The 26,996-nt window shown below is 42.3% G+C and overlaps 1 protein-coding gene across 3 annotated transcripts; it reads left to right on the forward strand.

The window, feature by feature from the left end:
- Positions 1 to 1,901: 1,901 nt before the first annotated feature.
- MEAF6 (MYST/Esa1 associated factor 6) lies at positions 1,902 to 26,152 on the forward strand. Of its 3 annotated transcripts, none has more exons than XR_004297437.1 (8): positions 1,902 to 2,054; positions 3,276 to 3,391; positions 6,411 to 6,498; positions 6,647 to 6,692; positions 16,974 to 17,166; positions 20,974 to 21,031; positions 21,654 to 21,687; positions 23,034 to 26,152. XR_004297437.1 is itself a non-coding variant. In XM_032387591.1 (8 exons), exons 1-8 carry the CDS (start codon positions 1,965 to 1,967, stop codon positions 23,040 to 23,042), a joined length of 606 nt encoding a protein of 201 aa, XP_032243482.1. In that variant the 5' UTR covers positions 1,902 to 1,964; the 3' UTR covers positions 23,043 to 26,152. The 3 variants fall into 3 exon arrangements, 2 of the variants coding, with proteins under 2 accessions (XP_032243482.1, XP_032243491.1); XM_032387591.1 differs by lacking the exon at positions 20,974 to 21,031 and adding an exon at positions 20,839 to 20,868; XM_032387600.1 differs by lacking the exon at positions 20,974 to 21,031.
- Positions 26,153 to 26,996: the final 844 nt, after the last annotated feature.

Raw genomic sequence — 26,996 nt, forward strand, 5'->3', positions numbered from 1 at the left:
AATTAGCACCATTCTATACCATCTCTGCCAGAAATTAGAATATCAGGCAGTACCTTCTTAACTCATTTTATGAGGGCAGTATTACTTTGGTATCAAAGCCAAATAGGACAGTACAAAAAAAAAAAAAGGGTAAGGAAAAGGAGGAGAAGGAGAAGAGGAAGAAGAAACAACAACAAAAACCCTACAGACCAATATCCCAGAAATTTAGCCACAAAAATTCTAGATATTAGCAAATTGAATCCAGCATATATAAAAAGAATTAGACAACATGACCAAGTGAGTTTTATTCCAGATATGCAAGACTGGTTTAACATATGGAAATAAATCTATATAATCCACTATCCCAAGAGGCTATAGAAAAAATGATCATGTCCATTGGTGTAGAAAAAAGCATTTGACAAAATTCAATATCCATTCATGATAAAAAACCATCAGTAAACCAAAAGTAGAGGGGGAACTTCCTCAATAAAGAGCATTTACAAAAATCCTACAGCTAATGTACTTAATGGTGAAAGACTGAATACTTTCCTTCTAAGATAGGGAAGGAGTCAAGGATGTCTACTGTGACCACTCTTATTCAATGTAGAACTGGAAGGCCTACCCAGCACAGTAAGGCAAGAAAAAGAAATAAAAAGCATATAGATTGGAAAGCAGTGGGGAACCCAACAACCTTATTTGCAGATGAAATGATTGTCTATGTAAAAAATCCCAAGGAATCTGCAGTAAAACCCTTCTAGAATTAACAAGGGAGCTCAGCAAGATTTCAGGTTACAAGATCAACACACAAGAGAAACTATCCAGAATGCAGCAGAAAGACAAAAAGATGGGAAACAGTGGGTAAATAAAGGATTATTATGTTCAATTTGAGTTCCATAAAGAGAGAGGAAAATGAGGCAGAGGAATATCTGAAGAAAGAGAGCTGAAAATTTCTCAGAACTAGTGAAGATACCAATCTACAGATTGTTGAAACCCAAAGACTTCAAGCAAGGTAGAAAAAAAAATGAAGTATGAAAAAAAAATCCAGTTCATGATAGTGGAACTGCAGAACCCTGAAAGATGGAGGGCAGAGGCTGGAGAAGTAAGCAAGAGCCAAATGAAAACCAAGTTAACGATGCTGGACTTAATGATAAAAACGACTCTTCGTATAATCCTTATTACTTGCCAAGCCCCTACGTGAAGTGATTTACTCAGGGCAGTTGTACGGGATAAGTACTATTATTACCTCCATTTTACAGATGAGGAAGTTGAGACCAGTGAAATTTAGTTACTTGCGGAAAATGGCACGGCGTAGCAATGGTAGAGGTAGGATTTTGAACAAAGTAGTTCTGGCTTCGGTTTGTGACCTTAACCGCTACACAAACTTGTCTCTCTAAAGGGCAATGGGAAGCCATCGAAAGGTTTTAACCAGGGGAGTGACACCACATTTGCTTTCCAAACACCAGCCATCCTGGCACCACTGTGGATAAGGATCAAATAGAGCTAAGGGTGGAAAGAGGCGGCTGTGGGAATAATGGAGCCAAAAGTAGGGAGGGCCTGGACGAAGGGGAGGTGGCAGACAAAAGCGAGTGGACTGAGGGCTCTTCCGGAGGCAAGTCCTCAGGTTTTGTGTGGGAGAGGAGAGCGACGATGATATTCACGTTTCTGACTCGGGCAATTCGGCGGACAGTGCAAGTCATTCACTGAGGTGACTTGGGAGGAGTCTGGTTTTGGACAAGGTGAATTTGTGGTGTCTGTGACGCACAGCCGGCCGCGGAGGGGCCGAGGGCTGCTAGGACCCAGAGCGGGGCCCTTCACCGGCCCGTCCAGGCGGGGCGCTCGCGAGCCCGAGGATCCCGAGCGCGGCGCGGCGCGCACCTCCGGAAACCGCGCGCGCAGGCGCAGTGCGGCGCGGGCGCCCCCTAGCGGGCGGCGGCGCGCAGGAACCGCCCCCAGCCTGGCGCCGCCGCCGCCCGCCTCAGCCCAACATGGCGATGCACAACAAGGCGGCGCCGCCGCAGATCCCGGACACCCGGCGGGAGCTGGCGGAGCTCGTGAAGCGGAAGCAGGAGCTGGCGGTGAGGGGCCGGCAGCTGGGGCGCTCGGTGGTGGCTCCGCGCCCGCCCCCGCCTCCAGGCCCCGGCCCGATTGCGCCAGGCCGTTACTCCCCCGGCGCAACGCGGCGGCCGGGAGCTCGGCGGCCTGAGGCCGGCTGCGCGTTTCGCGGCCCGCCGGCGCCACGGCTTCCCGGCTGCGCGACTCCGGAGCCGGGTAGCCGGGGCCGGGGGGGCGGGGCACGGAGCGGGGGAGGGGGAAGGGGCCGGCGGGGGCGTGGAGGCGGGATGGCGCCTGGGGTGGGGGCTTCTGTGTGGGAGCTCGAGGGAGGCGAATATCTGTGAGCTTTGGGGATAGGGGCAGTTGTGTCCTTGGCCTTTGCTGGCTGGGTGAGGGCGGGCAGGTCTGTGGTCTTTGAGGGGTGGGTTCGGGCGTGTCTGGGGGCCGTAGGAGACCGGTTCGGGCTTTGCCAGTGGGCTTGGAGGGGGTGGGGTAGGAGGCGAGTGTGGGAGGGGGACCCAGTCATCCTGTCTGGCCTTTGGAGGATGGAGGGGCGCATGTCCTTTTGAGGACTAGGAGATGTGTTGGATGGGGCTTTTGACGGGCATGGCTGTGATGTTTTGGGTAACATCTAGAAGGTGACAGGCGAGGGGAAAGGACCCAGTCCAGGGAACTGAGAACTGTGACATGCACCCAGGGTTCCAGACACCCTGGTGGCCGCCCCCTCCCCCCCGTGTTTAGGCTTGGGCACCGGGGAGGGCCATCTCACCCGAAGCTGCCCTCCCAGGTTTCCATGGCAACTGACAGCCTAGTGCCGGCGTTCTCTCAGAGCCTGCGGGGAGGGGAGCGAGTTGGCGCTGGAAGGCTGCTCACCCTTTCCTCTCCCCAGTAGCGGTACCTTTGTGCGTGCGAGTGCAGACTGCTCACGTTCTGCCTGAGCGGGGGTTCTTGACAGCTGGGTTTCCACCAGCCCTGCGAAGCATATGCAAAATTTTGCACATTTTTCTGGAGACAGGCTCTGTACATTCCCTTCTATTCTCAAGGGCTCCGACAAGACAGGTCTACGGTCTAGACTGTCTTAGTCTGAAAACAGCCTTCCTCTCCCCATGTCTTGTCTTTCCAACCGGGGTGGCTTAGTGTAGTGGAGCTTGAATGTCTAAGGCTAATAATCAGAGTTTGGTTTAGTCAGAGTTAACGTTTGCATTTAAAACACATTACCCATTTCCTTATTTTTCATCTCCCAGGAAACACTGGCAAACTTGGAGAGACAGATCTATGCTTTTGAAGGAAGCTACCTGGAAGACACTCAGATGTATGGCAATATTATTCGTGGCTGGGATCGGTATCTGACCAACCAGAAGTGAGTGTCAGAAGCCTGTGGTGTTGGTATTGTGCCCTAGTAATTGTTTTTTGGACTTTCTGTGTTCTTGCTAGCAACTTTGCAGGGAGGCAGTAGTAAAGTGGTGGTGTGGAAAGCCGTCCGGGGTTCCACTTGGACTCTGGCTCAGCCTCTGCCCCACTGAGTAATTGTGGGCAAATCCTACATCTGGGAAATAGGGAAAGTCGGGCCGGTGGTACAGGGTTGTGTGAGGCGTTAAAGTACAGCAAATGACAATACCTGACATACCACTTTGTTAGTGTTTTCCATTTTTTAATTAGTCGTGAGTTTGACCTTTACAATATTTGCCACAGCTCTGTGCTAACCATACCACAATTTATTTAGTAATAACTATTCTTGAAAACTGTCTAAGCTTTTTGAAAATTTTCAAATTTGAAACACTTCAAGTTGAAATAGCACTGTGCACGCTTGATACCCTTCCCTTGCATTCATCAGTTGTTACCATGTAGCCACATTTGCTTTCTCTCTAATGTATATAAATATACACACACCTATATCTGTACTTAAAATTTTTAGAGGCACCTGGGTGGCTCAGTCAGTTAAGCATCCGGCTCTTGATTTCGGCTCAGGTTATGATCTCAGGGTCGTGGGATCGAGCCCCATGTTGGGCTCTGTGCTGGGCGTGGAGCCTGCTTAAGATTCTCTCTGTCTCTCTCTCTGCCCCTCCCCCTCCTCTCTAAAAATTTTTTTTTTTTTAATTTTGATATAATTACAGATACATAGGAAGTTGCAGCAAATTAGAGAGGTCCCATGTACCCTTCACCCAGTCTTCCCCAATAGTTGGATTTTATATAACTGTAGTAGAATATCAAACTCAGGAAACTGACATTGGTACAATGTGTATGTGTAGTTCTGTCACTGTGTGTAGATTTCTGTAAGCACCACTGCAATCAAGATACAGAAGTATTTTATCACCACAAAGATCTTCCGCCTGCTACCCCTTTATAGCTATATCTTCCCTTTCCCCCACTTTTTTTTTTTTTGCTAATCATTTAAGTAGATAGCATGACACTTTGCCCATAATTATGTCAGCAGTTACCTCCTACGAACAATTATCACACATAGAGAATTAGCATTATACTCATAGTATCATCTACTATAGTCTTTATTTCAAATTCCCCTAATTGTCCCCAACATGCTTTGCTGCCTTGTTTTGATCCATTCAGTGTTCATGTATTGTATTTGGCTGTTACGTCTCTTTCCACTCTTCATTTAGGAGAGTCTCCTACCCTTTTTGGTGGTGAAGTTGTTCATGACATTGTCTTGTGGAATGCCTCAATTCCAGATTTTTCTTTTTGTGACCTCATGAGAGATCCTTTAAGGATTTTTGGAAAAAATCTTACATAAGTGATTTGTATGCCTGGTGTGTTGTTTACCTCTATTATACTGGGAGGCACATAATGTCATATTGTTCCATTTATTGGTACGAAGTTTGAGCATATGATTTCTCCCTTTTAAAAATTCATTTTTTTCTCTTTGTAATTGGAGGCTATACTTTTAGACAGTGTGAATATATTGCTCCTCCAAATTTCTATTCAGTGGTTTTAATATCCATTGTTGATTTTTACCTGACTCTCTTAATATACTGCTGATTCTGATCCTTGTACGTGGATTACTGGCATTTGGAAAGAAGAATCTTCCCTTCATATCTTCTCTCTCTTTCGTTCTCTATCTCTGGCCCTCTCTCTCTCTCTCTCTTTTTTTTTAAAGATTTATTTATTTATTTGACACAGAGACAGTGAGAGCAGGAACACAAGCAGGGGGAGTGGGAGAGGGAGAAGCAGGCTTCCTGCTGAGCAGGGAGCCCGATGCGGGGCTCCATCCCAGGACCCTGGGATCATGACCGGAGACGAAGGCAGACGCTTAACGACTGAGCCACCCAGGTGCCCTCTGGCCCTCTTTAGTATCATTAGAGACCAATGGATTAAAAAAAAAAAAAAAATCAGTGTTGGAATCTAATGCTGTCACTTTTTTATTTATAGAGGCTTATTTTTTACTATGAACTTATTGAAATATATACAGAGAAGTGCATACATCATAAACATACAGCTTAGTGACCAAGCAAACACACCCATCATTATTCTTTTCAGTGCTTGGTTTGCCCCATATGTGGACAGAGGGAGCCTCCTCATGCTGATTCCTTTGTCTTTTTGACTTGACCCTTCAGTCTTCGAGCACTTTGTTGCTTTCTGTCCCAACAAGGTGTCTTAGACTCACCTTGTCCTTTTCTTATCCCAGAACTAATACCAGCCATTTCCTTAAGGAACCCTGGTTTGTTCTTTAAATTTTTTTTTTAAAGATTTTATTTTATTTATTTATTTTTTAAAGATTTTATTTATTTATTTGACAGAGAGAGACACAGCAAGAGAGGAAACACAAGCCGGGGGAGTGGGAGAGGGAGAAGCAGGCTTCCCGCAGAGCAGGGAGCCCGATGTGGGGGCTCGATCCCAGGACTCTGGGATCATGACCTGAGCCGAAGGCAGACGCTTAACGACTGAGCCACCCAGGCGCCCCTAAAGATTTTATTTTTTTAAGTAATCTCTAAACCCAGGGTGGGGCTCAAACTCAAAACCCCGAGATCAAGAGTCGCATGTTCCACTGAGCCAGCCAGGCGCTCCGTGTTCATTAAATTTTTTCAGTTAAGCTTACTTGACAGAAACATTTCATATCACTAGCCTGTGCTAGTTGTTTTTAATAATAAGTATCAAAATAAATACATATTAAAATGGCAGTGACTGTGAACTAACTAATGTCCCATAGTGGAGCACCTGCCATGTATTGGAAACCGTTGCTATCTGTGTAGGCATTCAGCGTAAAGGTCGTTTTGGTCAATCCAAACGGTATGGAGGTATTTTCATGTGAAAGTTGGTAATTTAAAAAAGAGAGACAATGAGAGAGTTCCTTACATGTGTCCTGGGCCATCCTCAGCTTGAGCCATAGATACAGCTTGGTGCTTATGAGTTTCTTGTGTGTGTTTTAGAAACTCCAATAGCAAAAACGATCGAAGGAACCGGAAGTTTAAGGAAGCTGAGCGGCTCTTCAGTAAATCCTCAGTTACTTCAGCAGCTGTAAGTGAGGTGGGGGGAATCTTTCTGTGGCCCATCGTGGAGGAACTCCTCAGTTAAATTTCTGCGAGTTTTCTCTTTCCCTGCTGTCTGAGTGCTCTCCGGAGGTCTGTGATAATTTTTCTAGTAACGGGTGGTTTTTTTCTTTTAGGCAGTAAGTGCATTGGCAGGAGTTCAGGATCAGCTCATTGAAAAGAGTAAGTTTATTTTTTTACTTTTTTATTACTTTATTTTTAAGCTACAGTAGCCCTTGTATTTAACTCCTATCCAACCTAGAAGTTAGGAACCCTTTTGAGTCTCCTTAATCATGTCTTTTTATCCTCTTTTTTTTTTTTGAGGAAAAAACTACCATGTCCTTCCTGCCTCTTCTGTCATGCAGAGTTTGACTCTAGCTGCTGAAAGACACAAAGATAGGTCTTCATTGCTGATAAGTGTCAGGGAGGGTTTTTTGTGTGTGTGTGTTTTTTTTTTTAATTTAAAAAGAAAACCTTTTATCATGGAAAATTTCAGACATATCTGATAAATCTCCATGTCCCCAATTTAATAATTCTTAGGAAAATCTGATCCTGTGAACAGAATGTACCTGTGTGTTCTTAAATATAAAACACAGAGTAGATAGTATTTACTTTGTTAAGAAATTGTATCATTCTCGGTAGGTAAGCCATATAGTCTAATTCTGTTCTAATGTCTAGTGATGGGATATAGATCTGTACATTTATCTTTCTGAGTCAGACTTTATGTGGCTGTCTGTATTGGACACTCTTCCTGTGCACTGGGTCACTCTGAAACATAACCTGCTTTTTGTGCTGTGGCTATCTACTTCTTTCAGATGGTATATCTTGTGGGATCCAGTCTTTGTGTTTGCATTGGGCCAGTGTTTGAGGAAGAGGGATTTTGGTAGTTTGGGAATTAGAACTACTCAGTGACTTTGATTATTATCTCTGTGTACAGATTTCTAAATATCTAGAAAATTCTAGAAAATGTCTTCTAGTCATTTCCGCTCAGATATTCAAGCTCAAACATTTTATCTAAAACCGAACTGTTCTGTTTCCTTCAAAACTTGTCTGCTCAGTTTTTCTGTTATAGTACTTCTTTTCTCCCTCATTCGAAATTCTGTAGGCATCTTTGACTCCTTTCTGCCAACCTAATCAATTAAACCAAGTCCTTTTGATTTTTTTTTTTACTATGGCTTAAGTAAGTTAAATCTTATTTCTTTTCAATTAATTGCCATTTGTAGAATGTAGAGCTAGTATTATCTGCTTTCTGAGGTCATAAGATTGGTTAAGGAACACCCTGGACCTCACTTCTGTGAGTTGAGATGGAATGATGTCTGACTCCTCAGTTTTCACAAAAGCCTATAATCCTCCTCCTGGCTTGGTGGATGGTTCAGCATCTGGCTTTGTACTTAACTAGCCACACAGAATGGCTGCATCTAGGTACCCGTGAGGCAAGGAGTCTTAAAGCCACAGCTTGCAGAAGCTTGGCTGAGACAAGCACTTATGTATTAAAGGTTTTCTGAAGCAGGTGTAGGCCATCCATTCCCGAGATCTTCCCCTTGAATTGAGTCACATCCGTGGAATTTGTCATATTGATATTTCTTGGTCTTCCCTATAAAGTTGTATTTGATGAATTATATTCTGGTCCTGTTAAATGTGCTACTGTATTTATTGTAAGAGAATGTTGCAAATGTTTACTATCATTACTAATTATGATTTTTAGGAATAGTTGTTTTTCCTGAGGGGAGCCTGGGTGGCTCTGTTGGTTGAGCCTTTGGCTCTTGATTTCGGCTCAGGTCATGATCTCAGGGTAGTAGATTGAGCCCCATGTTGGGTGCTCCACTCAGCTGGGAGTCTGCTTCTCTCCTTCTCCTCTCCCTCTGCCTCTCCCCCTGTCCCCGCTTGCACATGTGCGCACTCTCTCTCCTTCTCTCTCAAATAAATAAATCTTAAAAAAAGGAATAGTTGTTTTCCTTGAACAGCTAGTTGGTTTTTACTGAATATCTGATAACGGACTGTTTCTTTGTATAGGTGCTAAAAGGTTTAGTGGTTCTCCTCTAGAAAGCGAGTATGAATTTATAGCGTGCATTTTGGGAATGAATCTTAGTGTTGCATTCAGCTTACTTAAGTCTTCTATTCCTCTTTGTTTTACTTGTCTCATTTTAAATTTATTTTATTGGATTTTATTATATGAATCTTGGTAAACTGCTTTGAATTCTTTTTAAAATAGAGAATTACATAGTGAAGTTTATCAGTTCAAATGGTCAGAGCCCCTTTGAAGTAATTCTGTTGCGTTCTGTCTGTTCTGTCTCACCACCTGTCATTACCATTTCCTCCTGCTGTTCCTTTTTTTAGAGGGGCGTGCAGAGGGAGAGAGAATCTCAAGCAGACTCCTTGATGAGTGCAGAGTCCAATGTGGGGCTCCACCTCAGGACTCTGAGATCATGACCTGAGCCAAAATCAAGGGTTGGATGCTTAACTGACTGAGCGTCCTGGGCACCCCTCTTCCTGCTATTTTTTTTTTTTTTTTAAGATTTTATTTATTTATTTGACAGAGAGAGAGCACAAGTAGGTAGAGCGGCAGACAGGGAGAGGGAGAAGCAGGCTCCCTGCTGGGCAGAGGTTCCCCATGTGGGGCTCGATCCCAGGACCCTGGGATCATGACCTGAGCTGAAGGCAAATGCTTAACTGACTGAGCCACCTAGGAGCCCCTCTTCCTGCTATTTTTAAGAGTTTATTTTCATCTTGATTTTTTGCAGTCAACTATAATGTGTCTAAGTATGAATTTCTTTGTAATTATCTGGCTTGGGTTTCATTGGACTTCTTGAAATGGTGGCTTAGTAATTTTCATCAGTTCTGGAAAATTCCCAGCTATTACCTCTTAAGATGCTGCATTTGCTCTGAGCTCTGTCCCATCTCTTCTCCTACTCTGCTTACATGTATCTTAAACTTTCTCATTGTATTCTTTATGTCTTTTATTAGCCCTTCCATGTCTTCTGTCTTTGCCTCTGGGCCACCTGACGGTTCACTAAATCTCTTTTCAGTTGAGTCTGACTTGCTGTTAAACCTTTCCTTGATTTAAAAAATTTTTGTTATTACATTTTTAATTTCCAGAAATTCCACTTAATTATTTCTAAAATCTGCTATGTAATTTTTCAGTAGCTTTCTCTGCAATTATTATTAAACTTTCTTTTACTTCTTTAAGCAGAGTAAGCCCGGTTGTTGTATATTCTGTGTTTAATTTCAACCTCTGAAGTCCTTAAAGACGTGTTTCTGTTGTGTGTTGCTTCTGCTGGTTATTACTCATGAAGTCTAATTTCCCTGTGTGCCTGGTTTTTTTGACTGTGTAGTGCTCATTGTAACCTCAAGTATTTATAGAATAATTTGAGGGGGGAAGATGAAGGTGCCATCTTCTGAAGACTTAATGTTTTCTTCTGCTGGGTGTTTAGACCTCTTTAAACCAAGTTGAGGGTCCCTGAAAGACCCAGGTGATTCAAACCAAGCTTTAATTCCATCAGAGGAATGGTCTGCTTCACCTTTTGCTCTTTATCCTTTGTACAGAATCTCTCCAATGTCTCAGAATTTCTGTATAACAAATCTTGCAGAATGACTCCTGGTTCTTGATTTTTGATGGTGATGAAGTACACATTCTTTTCTCTTAGAATTTGGAGTTACACATTCTTAGATCTCAAGGATTTTGGGAGTTCAAACCATTCTGAAAATTTTCTTTAAAAATGCATTACTTTCTGCTTTCTTTGGCTTACGTACCCAAACTAGAATGATAGAGTGGATTAGCATGGTCCCCAAAGGGGAATTTTATGCAAATTAGTGAAGCATTGTGTGTTTTTGTAAAAAGAATAAAAACAAACAGGCAGATTTTATCCAGTTTCCTTTAAAGGATCAACCTAGTTTCTGCTGTTTGTTTTATCAGACTTACCTGAAGCTTTCATCAAACCAGATCTTTCCTCAGCACTTATATCATTCCAGTGGATAAGTAAATGGCTGCATGAAGCATTGTTGGATATCTTTCTTTCCTCCTTTAAAGTTTTTGTGCTGATCAAAGTTAGTGCTTTGGCACGATTCAATAGGCGTTTTTTGTTTTGTGTTTAAATAAGTAGAGTGTCTCATTTGTCGTATTATACTTAATCAAAATCTGGCATTCTTTACTCTAAAAACAAGTTTCTTACTTACATGTCAGTGAGAAATGAACTTAGGTGTCTTTTCCTGGTGACAGCATCATAGGGTTGACTGACTCGCTGCTGCCCTTTGGGGTGTTGTAACCCACCTCTTTTGCTCTCACTCCTCTCCTGCTTTCATGAACCAAGAAGAGACAATTATTAGGGTGCCTGGGTGGCTCAGTCGGTTAAGTGTCTGCTTTCAGCTCGGGTCATGATTCTGGAATCTCAGGATCGAGCTCTGCGTCAGGCTCCTTCTCCCTCTGACCCTCCCTCCTCTTGTGCTCTCTCTCTCTCACTCTCTCTCAAATAAATAAATAAAATCTAAAAAAAAAAAAAAAGACAATTATTCCTACTTTGTGGTCAAACTTTGTATTTTAACAGTGTTTAGTCTCCCTGGCTACAGTCCCTCTTATAAACCACTTCTAGCCCGATAATCCTAAAACATGGGTTTGTACAGAGAACTCAGGAAACATTCATTGTTTGATATCACTTCTCTGTTTAGAAATACTCGATGACTTTGCCTTATGTCCTGTTAGCAACTATTTTATGGCAAATTGTCTACTGTTTAGAATTTGACTTGCATGTTTGTAGATCTCAAGGATATTGAGACTTGAACACTTACTGTGTTCTAGATACTACTCAGCCACTTGCATTTATCTCATTTATTCCTTAAAGCTACTTCTTGAGGGATAGGTACAGATTATAGGCTCCTTGAAAGTAGGGAACATTGCCGTAGCTCCAGTGTCGACCCCAATGCCTTGTCTATAAGGGATATTCGGTGTAGAGAAAGATTTCCCATTTTACAGATGGAGAAACAGGGTCTGAAAGGTTAAGCAACAAGTCAGATCTTTTAACCATCTCACACTGTCTCCGTAGGTCAGATCCCTTAATCTGACACTCACGGCTCTTCTTACCCTGTCGTGCTATTTCATCTCTCATTTCTCAAGCCATCTGCTTAAGAGATGTTGTTTGATTCGTTTGTCCCAAATGTACCTTGTGTTTTCTCTCTGCACTTTTGCTTGTGCTATCTTTTGTACTTATTTTGGCTTCTCATTTTTCAAGGTCCGGCTTAAATTCCACCTCCTCAGTGAAGCTTTTCCTGAATAATCCATTCTTTCTTCTCTGGCTCCCATGATATTTAATATTCATATCAGTCCTTTGGGGCATCTGTTACTGCCCCAAAGTAACAGATGTTACCGCTTCAGAGAAGTAGCACAGCCCTTCATAGGGCTTTGATTTGATTTACACTCTTTTGTGTGTGTTTGCTCATTGGTGCTTACAGAATATGACGGACTCATCCATTTACTCAGTACTCCCATAGCCGCTGGTCCAAAATGAGGAAATAGTTGGTTTAGTTCATTAATGCCATTTAATAGAATTGCAATGTAGGCAGAATTTGCTGTATCTAACTTACCTTTCTTACTTGTCTCCCACCTTTTTAGTTCCTCTCTTCCTGTGCCCAGCCCCTACTCAGTTCTGTGCCCCTTCTGTCACCCTGTCTATGATCCAAAGCTTTTGTAACCTCATGCCCCATCAGCCTATTCCCTCCCTAACCAGTACCTCCACCATTTGCAGTTTTAGAGATGACATTTTTTACCTACATAAGAACAGGACTGGCTATCAGAGAAGAAGGCTGTCCTAATCATACTTCTCCATTTTAGACTCCTCTTTTTATATTTTGTTAGAGGTTTTTTTTTAATTAGAAAAGTATTATATTCTGATTGTACTAAGTCAAACTATTTAGAGGTGAATATGGGACAGGTTAATTACCTCGTGTTCTTTTTCAGCCCCAACATTAACAGCTTGATATCCTAACACATCCTCCTGGACACACAAACACGCGCACACACACTCAGACACACAGAGTTGGGTTTTTTTTTCACTTGGAATTTTAGTTATGTCATAGGGATTTTTTTTTATTTTTAAGAAAAATTGGATCTAACAGTACATATTATCTGCTTTTTCACTTATCGCATATGCTCCTACAGGTTGAGTGCATCCAGAGAGAAGCGTATAGAGTAGTGATGAAGAGCGTGGGCTTTGGAGCCAAACTGTCTTTGAATGTGAATCCCGACTCTTTCCCTTATTAGCTATGTGACCTTGGGCAGGTTTCTTAAACTCCAGCCTCCTCAGTTCCCTTCTCTGTCAAATGGTCATCATAGGTGTAGAGGTTTCTGTGAGGGTTATAGGTAAGATATATTTAAAGTATATAGAACAGTGTGCCTGGCTTCTAGTAAGGACTCTGTTAGCTATTGTTATAATCTCACATTCTTTTCAAAAGCTGAAAATACCCAGCCGTCTGGCTGTGCCTCCCCCCTTGGTGAGTGTTCACACTGTCTCCATTTTCCCCACTGTAAACAATGTTGCAGTAAGCGTCCTTGTACACTGGCTTGTTTGTAACGGACTTTCTACTTCTATAGGAGGGTGTCCCGGAAGTGGCATCACTGTGTCAAGGGGTGATGTTCATAGATATAGCACAGTTATTTTCTGTGGTATAGTGGGGAATATATATTTGGTCTTTGTCCCCTGCTCTGGCACACAGTTCCTAAAACCCTTGGAATCTCCAGAGTGATAGGAATGACTAGCATACACTGCATACAAAAGAAATTTTTCAATGTTGGAGTGCCTGGGTGGCTCAGATGGTTAAGCGTCTGCCTTCAGCTCAGGTCATGATCCCAGGGTCCTGGGATCGGGCCCCACATCAGGCTCCTGGCTCAGCGGGGAGCTGCTTCTCCCTCTCCCTCTGCCTCTCCCTCTGCTCATGCTGTCTCTCTCTCTCTGTATCTCTGTGTCTCAAATGAATAAATAAAATCTTTAAAAGACAATTTTTTTTGAATGCTAATGGAGATGACTGAGGCCTGAAGGCTCCTAGAGGGCTTCAGGATGGGGGCTTAGAATTTTCAGCCTTACCCCAAACCTCAGAGAGGGGAGGAGGGCTAGAGACTGAGTTAATCACCAGTAGCCAATGACTTAATTAATCATGACTGCATAAAGAAACTTTCTTAAAAACCCCTAAACTATGGGGTGCCTGGGTGGTTCAGTCAGTTAAGTGTCTGACTTTGGCTTAGGTCATGATCTCAGGGTCCTGGGATTGAGCCCTGCATCAGCCTCCCCGCTGAGCGGGGAGTCTGCTTCTCCCTGTGCCCCTCCCCCCGACTTGTGCACGAGCATGCACGCTCTCAAATAAATAAAATCTTAAAAAAAAAAAATCTAAACTTTTGAGCTTTTGTTGGTGAATGAAAAGAGGTGCTAGGAGGGTGGTGTGCTCAGAGAAGGCATGGCAGCTCCCCGCCCCTCCCCATACCTTGCCCTGTGCATTTGGCTGTTGCTGAGTTGTATCCTTTATAATAGACCATTAACAGTAAATAAATCATATTCCTGAGTTCTTGGGGCTGATGGACATTGTAGCAAATTATGAAACCTGAAGAGGGGGTTTAGGGTACCCCTGATTTATAGCTCATTGGTCAGAAGTATGAGAGGCCTGGTATTTGAAGTGGGGGGGGCACGCTTGTGGGACTGAGCCCTTAACCTGTGGGTCTGCCCTAATTCTGGTAATAAGTGTCAGAATGGAATCAAATTATTGGTGTCTGGAGAATCAGGGAATAGGTTTTTGGTTTTGGAAAACACCCTAGACTTTTCCAAAAAGAGTATCACCATTTATAGTCCTAGAAGCATAGCTTGGGAAGGCCTGTTATAGATATTATCGAGATAAACTACAGGAAAAAGTGAATACTTTTTAACTCTTTATTAAAGTGAGTTTTTGAATCTATACAAATAAAGAAGGTAAAAAAAACAAACCCCTATGTACCCATCACACTGCCCCAAATCCCAGACCATGGTCAGTGCCCTCTCCATACCCGACCTACTCTCACTTGCACCTCCTGTGTCACATTGAAAATCCTAGACATCATGCCATTTTCTTGTATATTCATGTTTCAATATGTATCTCCAAATGGTAGGTTTTTAAAAATTGTGGTAAGGACACTAAAAACAGGGACACCTGGGTGGCTCAGTCGGTTAAGCATCTGCCTTCGGTTGAGGTCATGATCTCAGGGTCCTGGGATCGAGCCCCGCATCGGGCTCTCCGCTCTGCGGTGAGTTGGCTTCTCCCTCTCCCTCTGTGATCTCTCTCAAATAAATAAAATCTTTTTTTTTTTTTTTAAACAAGAACATTAAAACAAGTTCCACAGGATTTTTTTTTTTTTTTAAGTAGGCTCCACACTCAGTGTGGGGCTTGAACTCACAACCTGAGATAAAGAGTAGTGTGCTCTACCGACTGAGCCAGCCAGGGGCCCTGACTTCCACAGATTTTTAAGTGCCTAATACAGTATTGTTAACTACTGGTACAGTATTGTACAGCAGATCTCTAGAGCCTATTCATGTGTAACTGAAACTTTCTACTCCCCATTTCTCCCTCCACCTGGCAGCCACCATTCTACTCTCTGCTTCCATGAGTTTGGCTATTGTAGATACCTCACATAAATAGAATCATGCAGTATTTGTTCTTCTGCGACTGGTTTATTTCATTTAGCATGATCTCCTCCTGGTTCATCTGTGTTGTAGCATAAGACAGGATTTCCTTCTTTTTTTTAAGGCTGAATAATATATTCCACTATATTTATATACCACATTTTCTTTATCCATTCATGCATTGATGGACATTTAGGTGGTTTTCACACCTTGGGTAATGTGAATAATGCTTCAGTGGACATGGGAGTGCAGGTGTCTCTTCAAAATCCTGATTTCAGTTCTTTTGGATAAATACCCACAGGTAGGATTGCTGGGTTATACGGTAGTTCTATAAGCGATAGGCTCTTACCACTATAATCACACCAAGGAAAAAAACCCCTAAACAAAACATGTATTACTATTACATTTCTTTTTAATGCTGAACAGTACTCCATTGTATGGTTGTACCACATTTTATTTATGTATTCGTCAGTTAGTGGTCTTTTGGCTACTAGGTATAATACTGCTGTGAATATTCATGACAAGTTTTGTGTGAACCTGTTTTCATTTCTCTTGGGTATATACCTAGGAGTGGAATTGCTGGATCATTTAGTAATGCTGTCCTTAGCCTTTGGGGAACTGCCAAACAGTTTGCAAGGTGGCTGCACCATTTTCTGTTCCCATCAGCAATGTATGAGGGTCACATATTTATATATTTTTTCTTGTTAGGCTTCCTTCTGTGGTCATATCAAAGAAACCCATTTGCCTAATCAAATGGGTTCTAAGAGTTGTATGTTTTTAGCTCTTACATTTAGGCCTCTGATACATTTTGAGTTAATTTTTGTGATGGTGTGAGATAGGGATCCAACTTCATTCTTTTCTTTGAGAATGTCCAGTTGTCCCAGCATTATTTATCAAAAATACGATTCATTGAATTGTCTTGTCACCCTTGAAAGCCATTTGACCCTAACTGTAAAGGTTTATATCTGGACTTTGAATTCTGTTGATTATGTCTCTTCTTATGCCAGTACCACACAGTCTTGGTTACTGTAGTTTTGGGTAGTAAGTTTCGAAGTTTATTTTCCAATTTTTTTTTTAAGATTTTATTTATTTATTTGACGGAGAGAGACACAGCGAGAGAGGGAACACAAGCAGGGGGAGTGGGAGAGGGAGAAGCAGGCTTCCCGCCGAGTAGGGAGCCCGATGTGGGGCTCGATCCCAGGATCCCAGGATCACGACCTGAGCCGAAGGCAGATGCTTAATGACTGACCACCCAGGCGCCCCAGGAACTACCTTTAAGATAGGAAAAAGAGGCAGAGGGAGAAGCAGGGTTCCACGGAATCATGACCTGAGCCAAAGGCAGATGCTTAACCGACAGCCATCCAGGCATCCCTTAAATACTATTCTTAAGATTTCTCAGAGTAATGGGGCTCCTATCCTCTTGAGCCCCCTTTCTTGATAGACAGGATTCCTGTATGGTTTGGGGAAGGAACCCAGGCTTCTTGTATAATTATTAATCCCATTAGTGGATTTTGCTGTTTAAGTGACCTTTATGCAGCCAGGAGGAGGGACTTCTGCTTGTATGGTCCCATCCCCCAGCTGTCCTTAGGTAGGTTGCTTCTGGTTACACTGTTTCAGATTACTTGTGTTTCCTGAACTCTGGTAACTTTGATGCTTTGACTGCACATATCTTCTCTGTCAGCACGTATTTTTCTGTCGGTTAGAATGGTCCTGGAAGATGGGAAAGCATCGCTTTTTTTATCTATTAGTGCTCAACAACATCATTCCTGGCTGACGGACAGACTGTCTGAGGAGTGCTGCTGATGCTTCTGGGACTTGTGTTTATTCCCTCCAGGGGAGCCAGGAAGTGGGACGGAAAGTGATACTTCTCCAGACTTCCACAATCAGGAGAATGAGCCCAGCCAGGAGGACCCTGAGGACCTGGACGGATCTGTGCAGGGAGTGAAGCCTCAGAAGGCTGCTTCTTCTACTTCCTCAGGGGGTCATCACGGCAGCCATAAAAAACGAAAGAATAAAAACCGACACAGGTCAGTGGCAGGGACCCCCACCTCCCTGCCCCGCTGCCCCGCCCTGCCAACCCCACTCCCCTGCCCAGAGCTGCCATGACTATTGCTGCAAAGGGACTTCACTAGAGGAAAAATTCGTCAGGATTGGTGCCGCCTTTCTGTTGCAGATGGGGAGAAATTGCTCTGGTCCAAATGAAACAGGCGAAGTTTTCTCCAGTGGAGGAATGGGTGGGCATTAGACTAAAGGTGAAGGAAGACAGCCTTCTCACTGTTTCTAGTGTAGAAGAATTTCATTCCATAAACACTTTGTTTAATACGGTGAAGCTGAGGAGGAAAGGGGGAAGTCTGTAAAGTTGGACTTGGAATGTGGCACTAGTACATGTTGGGAAGCTGCCAAGTGGGAGAGAGTCTTTTGCTCCTAATCCTGGTCCCTGCTTACACTTACTCCCTTGTGGGTGGACAGAGCTGATCTGACATGCCTTTTTTTCCTTTTAAATACAAGGTGTTTGATTGCTTATGATTTCTTTGTTTTATATATCTCTGTAATATGCTGATTTCAGATATCAGAGAGGAATAATATAAAGTGTATATAAGATATGAGAGTACCTTTCTAGATAATGTTTGTCCACTGTGTGTGTTTTTGTTTTTGTTTTTTTACAGTGCGTAATGAGATAGGAATGACATCAGTGGACAGAGAGGTCAGGTGTCACCCAGAGAGGATTTTAGCATTCACTCTGCCTGGGGTTTGTATGATAATACCAGGGCCTATTAACTCAGATAATTGGAAATTACACAGCTGTACTCAGAGAGGGTGATGCATAGCTTCTAGAGTGAGCATTCTTGCCCTGACCTCAAACTTTCTTCTGGCAGGCATGAAAACCAGGTGTCCATAGGCTGGCTTTTGTCCTGCTCCTCTTGGGAGCTTACATACTGAGGTGAAAGGGCGCAAGCAAGGAAGGGGCGGGGTTCCCTGTCCTCCGGTGCCCTTCTGGGTTGGGTTGCTCTGCAGACCTGTGGGATATTCCTTCATGCACCCAAGGCATCCATGGTGTTAGCTTTGTGGTTATGGCACATGGGGATAATATAGAATGAACTTGAACTGGCTTAAGCCTCCTAGGCATCAACAGATTCTCTAATTCTTGTAAGAACTTTTCTTGTCAATGGTGGTGGTGGTTTTTAGACTGCAGAAATAGTATTTCCTCCAAAAAGTGACCCAAGATCGCTGCTTAACACTTTCCTGCAAACCGAAAATCACTATGCCAATCTCATGACTGCAGTAAGAAATAGCAAAAATTGCACATCTTTTTTTGTGTGTAAGGTTATATAGGCTATTTGATCACTGTGGTAGGACTAATGCTAGCTAATCACAAACAGCAGGGAACCAGTATTACTCTTAAAATATTTTTTTAAATTGTTAAGGTAATTAAATGCCATGCTCTGTGTTGCTTTTATTAAAGTCACTCCAGTGTTATTTTAAAGTAATGATTCTTTTCCTGTTTCACAGTGTCTAGAGTAGGGGGACAATTCCTTGAAGTTTCTGGGACATTTTTTCCATTAGTGATACAATAGATAGCTACTGTTTATTGTAGGTGATACTTCCCTTTTTTTAATGCCATGGTCAGCTGACTGATAAAAGGGAATTAGGCATGAACTTAACTTCCTCCTGTAGGTTTCTAGTAGATTTCCATAGGAACAGCACTTCTTCCTACCCTTTTTCCCTCTGGCTCCCAGAGCTAACTCCTTCCAGAAAAATAGAAGGATTTATAAAGATCTTGGATGTTACTTACTGCTTTCACAAATGGTGTTTTCTGTTTGGAAAGCAAGATCCTTTTGTCATCCCCCTGGCTTAATATCTGGCTGGCCTTTTCCCTTGGCCATAGGCGCCTACGTGCCCCAAGGGAGCAGAGTGAAGCTGATTTGCCTTCTTTCTGTATAAAAAGGTTCAGTGCACCAGAGTGGCATCTCAGGGGCCAGTGAAGGTTCTCAGATTCCTGCCATCTTCAGTAAGGAAATGTCCAAACCCCTTGTCCCCGACTCATGTCTTTGTGGCTCTTTCAGATTGTGGGAGGATGGAGCACTTCGTTCATACATATTTGTACATTTGCATTCAGTACAGTCCTTGTTTCTCCTCCCAACTTGCCACGCCCCCTCAGATAAAGTCAGTGGTAAATTATTTCAACAAATGTCTGAATGCCTACTGTGTGCCAGGCACTGTTTAGGGGTGAGTAAAGCAGATGGAAATGAATTCGGTACTGTAGCAAAAAGGAGTAACTTACGGATTTGTCCTCTTGAGGAATATGAACATTTGTCAAATAATTTTTAGCATTCATACATGATCACAGTGTTCTGAATTCTTATATTTTACATGATATCTGAATAATAAGTCCCAGTGCCTTTAAAGAAAAAAATTGAAATAATAACTTATAGCGGCTCTTAGAGGTTTTTACTAATACACAAAACTCTAGAATTCTTCTAGGTAGTTTGTGACATTTTCATTAAGTAGGTACAGTCTAATTTGCGAACAAAATTAAGTTAGGCTGAAAATTAAATTTTTTTTTTAAGTTTTATTTATTTTAAGTAATCTCCACACCCAACGTGGGGCTCGAACCCACAACCCCGAGATCAAGAGATCTCTTCCGGCTCTTCCAACTGAGCCAGCCAGGCGTCCCTAAAAGTTAAATTTTGGTAATTCCTCAGATGACTTAAGTGAGGCAGTTGCATAAGAGATATTGAAGTTACGCTTTCTTCCAGCTTCACTCTTGCAGACATGGGCCAGGAGGAAAATAGAGCATTTTGCATATTGTTTTAGCACCTGTCTACAGTGTGAAAGTTGTTGGAGCCAGCCAAAGAGCTGGTGTCATGCTCAGGGTTAATGTTTGCTTTGGAGGTCTGCCCAGACCATGGCCTGTTAGCAGCGATGTCCTAAACAGGCGCCTCCTCTGCATTGTTCCCTTCCAGATCCCTGAGGCTCAGGTGCTGGTGGATGTCAGCTGTCCTTTGTCTTACTAGGGGGGCTGTAGATTTGGGTGTTCTTAATACTAGCCCTGACATAAACAGTTACCTGCCATCACCAATTCAGGGGCAAAGTGATGTGACCCTGCAGTTTTCTGGAACAAGACTGTCACCGAAGTTTATTCATTTGACCCTTGGCTTTCTAGGATGAATGCTCTAAAAAAGAGTCCCATGTTCCCTGGACATTCTTAGAACTTACAACTTGAGTTAAAAGTTGCAAAATGTTTTCTTTTAAAAAATGTATAATGTTTTTATCTTTTATGTTAGTCAAAGTGTATTGTGCTGATTTGTTAGTACCCTCTTCAAAGCACCCTTTCAATATATGACTAAACCCTTCTTTCTCTATTTCTTCTAATGCCCTATTTATATTTTTCACTATAATTACGTATTTTAAAAGTTCTAACTCTGAATCTGGCAGCTAATAGATGGCCTGCAGGTACCTCATTTTCTAATGAAATAACTTTTCCTTTCATAGTCTGTTCTTCTGATACAAAACCCAGTGAGGGAAGGGACTCTCCCAACTGCAGAATCTTTGGTGCTTTGATGTTTGAAACTTTATGGCTTAAGATTCTTAAAGCTGATTTTGTTTCTACGAATCTTGCTAGGGTGGCTAATCGACTAATTTATTCAATTAGTGTATTAATTTCTATTGCTTTCTTCCTTTCAAATGCTGCCCCTCAGCCCGTCTGGCATGTTTGATTATGACTTTGAGTAAGTTTGATTTGAATTAGTATTTGTGCTGTGTTGTTTAGTGTGTAGAGACCAATATGCCTTTTTGAGACCTTTCTAACCCATAGTTTATCTGTTTAATTGTAGGTATGTATATTAGGTTAGGCTGGGAAGTTTTTTTTAAAAACAGAAAAACGTGATGGAGGTAACATTTTATTTAATAACTTAAGCAAAATTAAGTAAACTTCACTTTTATGCATTTTAATTTCTTTAAAAATAGATAACCTTTACTTTAATTCACATTTAAATTGATTTTCTGGCTTTGCTTCATAAGGAGATTAATAGTTTAAGATCTTGATATTTTGCTTTGGAAAGATTTAAAAATTGAAATTTGTGTAATTTCTTTTGTGTTTCATGTCCAGAAATACAAACTCCTAGTCTCTTTCCTGTTCTTAATCATGATGTGTCTCAGTGATTATCAGTGATATAGTTACAAAGCTAACACATTAACATAGAGCATGCCCTCGTAATCCAATCTCTTTAACGTATAGTTTTGAATAGTTTTAAAATTATATGGCTTTCATAACTGCTGTATATTTCTTTTTGTCATCTAAGTTTGCCTTGTGGCGAGAGTATCTGCTTATGTTTTTAAATACTTGCTTAATAATATCTGGGTAAACAACTAAATATGACATAGTCTAATGAAGAATGTGGGTTTTACTTAACCAAATAGTCTTTGTTATAGCTTGTGCCATATGCAGTAGCTGATTCCTGGCCCCTCTTTCTGTAAATTAAAATGCGAATATGTTTTATCTTTTCTATCGCAGGATTGATCTGAAGTTAAACAAAAAACCACGAGCTGTAAGTATCAGCCAGACCATTTCAGAGAGGCTGGTGATTTTGTAGATGATTAGAAAAATGTGTTTGTCTTCAGAGCTGAGTGTTCCTAATCTCAGGTTACAACTCTCATTTTAAAGGCTGGGGAGGGGTGTACCCATTTGGATACACTTCAACTTTTAGGTGTTATTTAGGTTTTTTTATATTTTGGATAGAGAGAGGGGTCACACATTTTTACTGAAGAAAATTTCCCTTTGATTAAAGAATGAATTGAATTGTTACTACTAGTTGTTTTTATTTTTTTTGTTTTTTGTTTTTTTGCCTATTTTTGAACTTTATTTAAATCATACACACTTCTTAAAAACATAGTGTGATCATTGTTTGTTATTTCAAATGACAGCATAAGCATTGCTCTTTTGTTAAGCACTTTATAAATATACTTTTGATAGCTGCATAATCCTAAATCAGGGAGGTACTGTAGTTTACTTAACCATTCCCCTCTTGCTGGAAATTAACATTTTTCTGGACCAAGGTTTTCCTGCTGGCTAGGCAGATCTGGAATCTACAGAGCAGGTCACAAGGAAGGCTGGCTGGAACTCTCAGGCAGGCGCTGAAGGGATAGTCCACGGGTGGAATTTGTTCAAAGAAACTTCTGTTTTGGTCTCCAGGTCTTTCAAATGATTCAGTCAGTTCCCCCATCCCCGCCCCAACATACACACACACCATCCAGGATAATTTCCTTGACTTAAAGCTAACTGGTTGTAGATCTTAATCACATCTACAAAATGCCTTCGCAGCAACACCTAGATTACTATTTTTTTTATTTTTATTTTTAAAAAATTGTTTTATTATGTTAATCCCCATACATTCCATCATTAGTTTTAGATGTAGTGTTCCATGATTCATTGTTTGTGCATAACACCCAGTGCTCCATGCAGAACGTGCCCTCCTCAATACCCATCACCAGGCTAACCCATCCTCCCACCCCCCTCCCCTCTAGAACCCTCAGTTTGTTTTTCAGAGTCCATCGTCTCTCATGGTTCGTCCACCCCTCCGATATCCCCCCTTCATTCTTCCCCTCCCGCTATCTTCTTTTTTTTTTTTCTTAACATATATTGCATTATTTGTTTCAGAGGTTTTGTTTTTTTTTGATTGGTGAGCTCAGGGGACCTAACAAGGGCAGAACTGATGTTTCGGTCCCTCTGTGGACTTGGAAGACGGGACATTTTCAGATGTGAAGTATTGTCTGTTGCATTTGAAGTAGCATCTTTGCCCATAGAGCAATCCCCTAGCAGGTTGTTAATGAATTTCTTCTTAAGTTCCAGCTAATGTTCTGAGAGTAAGTTGGGACTCTGTTTTTCTCTCTTTAGGACTATTAGAAGACTCATTAGTTCAGAAGCTTCCAGGCTGTAGAGCCCTGCTTCCCTGCTCCAACCTCACAAAGATACATATCGCTCACCTGAGTGCGCGGCCATCCACCTCTGCTTTCCCAGACCCAGTGCCTGTGACTCTGAATAGTTTGTTCTGAAACGTGGTGACAAGTCATTTCTGTAAGACTACATTGGATCATTTACTGTGTGTCATTTTTAGTAACAGAACTGCAAGAAGACCAAGACATGGTTATAATTCCAGCAAGTTGCTAACTGTGCATTTCTCCCTTCTTGGAATGAATGTGTCCCCCCAAACTGGCTGGCACCAGCTTCATCTATGATACCCATTGAGAAATGTTCTCTGGTTTTGTTTTATGCTGAAGGTAGAACATAGGTCACGTTTCAGAGGGAGGCTGTAAATATTGGGCATTTTCTTATTTTGTTTGTGTTTTATTATTTTTCTATTGTTTTTACCATCTTCTTTTCTTTGGGGACTTTTTGTAATGCCGTTGTACAGCTCATACCTTCCTGCCGACATATCTGATCATCTGCTTCATGCAGTTGCCAATAGTCTTCACTGAAAATAATCTGGTTTACCATAAAGAAAATGGGGAACTTGGCTCTGTGTTTTTGCAGGGGGAAGGTAAAGAGGGTTTATTTAATAATTACCTATCTTAAATCTTTCTGCGTTGGAGGCAGTTTCATGTTCAAGGAACAGGAAAAGCTGAAAAACCTAAGTTTAAATCAATCCTTTTAAAATAGATATTTTTATTCTTTTATATAAATAAAATTTCGCAGGTGTTGACTTCTCATGCTTTACTTTTAAACCTGAGATTGTTTTTTCACTTATTTTATTTATTCATAGTATCATGCCTTATGGAAATTTCTTCCTTTTTCCATTTTTCTTTCTTTGCTGGTATCTGCCTGATTAAACATTGCTCTGAAAATCATTAAGGCATATGGAAAGGCTCAACATTGCACCCAAAGCTGGTAACGTTACGGGGTTCTGGAGCAGAGTGAGAGATAGGATCTGCAAGAGCTAGCGATGCCCAGCAGACCCCCTTCCTCACAGGGCTGGCCGGGCTGGGGAACTTGCCGATTTGTTGAACTGTTACCTGCCTCTAGAGTGGTGCTCGACCTCGGCTGCTCATGGGAGTCACCTGGGAAGCTTAAGGACCTACTGATGCCTGGGTCCCAACCCCAGAGACTCCGGCTGGAGGACAGTCTAGTGACTGGGATTTCCGTCCAAAGAGTCCCTGGGATTCTGATAAGAAGCCAGGTTGAGAACCACTGCATGAGGAGTGTTTGACTGAAATCCTATGTTGCGAATCAGTCTAGGGGTTAAGATTTGGGGCCCCATCTTTCCTTTGATGCTGTCTAGTCATAGTCCTTGACTTAGGCCCATATCTTTGTTAGAGCAAATATGTTCCATTGTGATAATATTGGTAGAGCTGAATTCGGATGGCGTCTGTTAGCAAAACGAGTCTACCTTGTCAGATGTGCAAAAGCTTTCACTCTTCTCAAATAAACTTTTTTTTTTTTTTTTTGGACTCTGTGGCTAATTAGATGTCTTTGGTAGCAGAACTCCAATGTCAGGGTTTTTAAGAAAATAGTTTCTTATATTTAGATTGTTCCCTAAAAAAAGAGAGAAACAATTATAAAGCCAAAAACCATGGGGACCAGAAGACATCTGTTCCCTCCTTTGTCAGTTTCTCTCCTTTCCCGGGAGAGAGAAGTGGGGCTTCCTGCAGTCTCCGTGGCCCAGAGGAGAGCACACAGCAAACCTGAGAATATTTCTCTCATAGTTTGACATTTGCTTGAGATCTGGTGGGATTGCTCTTAAAAAGCTGTATTATGTAAAAACATACCTGTGTATATGAATACACACGTATGTCTATGATCATGGTTAGAGGTAGGCTGCTTGCTTTATACTTATTTTCTCTGTGTAGTTTTCAGTCATTGATTAGGGGACCTCCAAAGTTTTCCTGTAAGCTGGCCACAGACTGAAGATATTTAAGTCTCAAGAGACTGCTTATGTTCTCTAAATTGGGGAGGTTTAGGCAGAAACCCTAAGAGATGCCTACCATGCTTGTGATATTTGTCACTTTGGTTATTAACTAAGTTAGTTTGACAAACTTAGACGTGACCAGTGACCCTGCCAGAATGGCTGCCAGGACCCCTTCTAGGCAGGCCTTCACCTGATTATTGGGGTCAGGAATAGTATTTTGCTTTAGGCCTTTAGCCTTCTCATCTCCGCAATGGGAAGAAGTTGTCCTTCGCTCCTGTTGGTGGTTATAAGGCATTTAAAAAAATCCAGGCCCTTGGTAGTTCTATTTCATGTCTTCTCCTGGGACGATGGTGACTGTACATGGCTCCTGAGGGAGTCTTAAGTATGCTTGCTCTTCCAGGAAATCGTTTATTTTGTTGAAACTCCAAATATTCTAAATAGCATCAGACCCTGCAAGGGAAGATGGAGAGCAGGGACAGCCCGCAAAGGAGAAGACCGGTGGCGCTGTGGGGCCAACAGGAGGGCCTGAGAGGGAAGGGCCGGCGTGGGCTGAGAGCACGGGCGTTCAGAGCTGCTGTCCGTGTCTTGGGGGCCTCTGGAGTGCTTTGAGAAATGGAGCCTTCGGGTGCTATAGAATAGTCTGTAAGTATCCTACAAGGAGGATTGTTGATACCTTGACCTGTGTGATGAATAAGGGAATGGAAACAAGTATTTAAATGGCCTAACTTTGAAAGGAGTAAATGCGCTGTTTTGAAACACTGCGACCTAGTTTTTGCTTCTATTCTGACTTCTCTGCCCCTCAGCCTCACTCCCAACTACTGAGGTGTGACTGTGTGTAAAAATGCACGTCTGCAGCCCGCTGCCAGGGCCACTGCACGGGGCCCGAGTGGAGCGTGAGCGCGAGCGTGCGTCTTTGTACGCACGTCCTTCACCGGGCTGCTGCCCTGCGCGGGGCCTGGGAAGGTGACTGAGGAGAAGGCACTGGGATTCTCATTCCTGTGTTCGTGTAAATGTTACCGTGTCTGAATTTTCTAAGTGAATTGGATTCAGGATTGGAAACAATTTTCACTTTGGAACACTCCATCTGTAGAGTAAAAGTTTTCACTGCTAAGATGGGCTGTGGTGTTGATTCCGACCCCCGCTTCAGCGCAGGGCGGTGGTCCCCAAGGAGGAGGGTATGGAGGATGGCCCATGGCTTGGGAAGGGGTTGGGGGGGCACATATCAGGCCTTCAATTTGTATGTATTTTCTGACTCAGCCTTTTTTAGTTGTCACTCTGAATGTGTTATAAAATATACATAAATATTCATTAGTACATGTAGATACTTGATAAATAAACATTAGGTTGAACCACAAGCAGTTGCTGCACTTCAACCATTTTGATCTTCAAAACGGGCAGTTATCCTGATTTAACAATGTATATGTGTTGGGGGTGTGTATGCTCTCAGTGTTTACTGTTCGTGGACAAGAATAGCCTTTGGAGGCCCTAGCTGATAGAACCCTCCTCAGATCCCCACCCCCATAACTTCTGTTCCCTAAGGAGGCATTAAAAGATTTAATTTGAATAAATAATAACGTGCAAATGGCATATATTCAAATAGTACGGGAGTATGGTCAATGAAAAAAGTCAGTCAGCCGTCCCTCCGCGCCCAGTTGTCCTTCCCAGAGGCGGTTCCTTGCGTGCCCTTCCAGAGGAGCTTTGAACACATATGAGCAATATGCACACAGGCATGTGCCTATTACAAAAATGGTAGCATACTTTTTTCACCTAGGAATACAGCTTAGAAAGCGTGCTATAAATGCAGCTTATAAACCTCATTTCTGTTGGCTACTTAACATTCCTTTATGTGCGTACACCACAATTTATTCACCCAGCCCTCTACTGATGGCATTAATGCTGGTTTGTCCTCTTTTGCCATTTTGGGCAGTGTTGCAGTGCCTTACATTTTGTAAATA

Source organism: Phoca vitulina, unplaced genomic scaffold (genome assembly GCF_004348235.1).
Source record: "Phoca vitulina isolate PV1807 unplaced genomic scaffold, GSC_HSeal_1.0 scaffold2, whole genome shotgun sequence".
Taxonomy (NCBI): domain Eukaryota; kingdom Metazoa; phylum Chordata; class Mammalia; order Carnivora; family Phocidae; genus Phoca; species Phoca vitulina.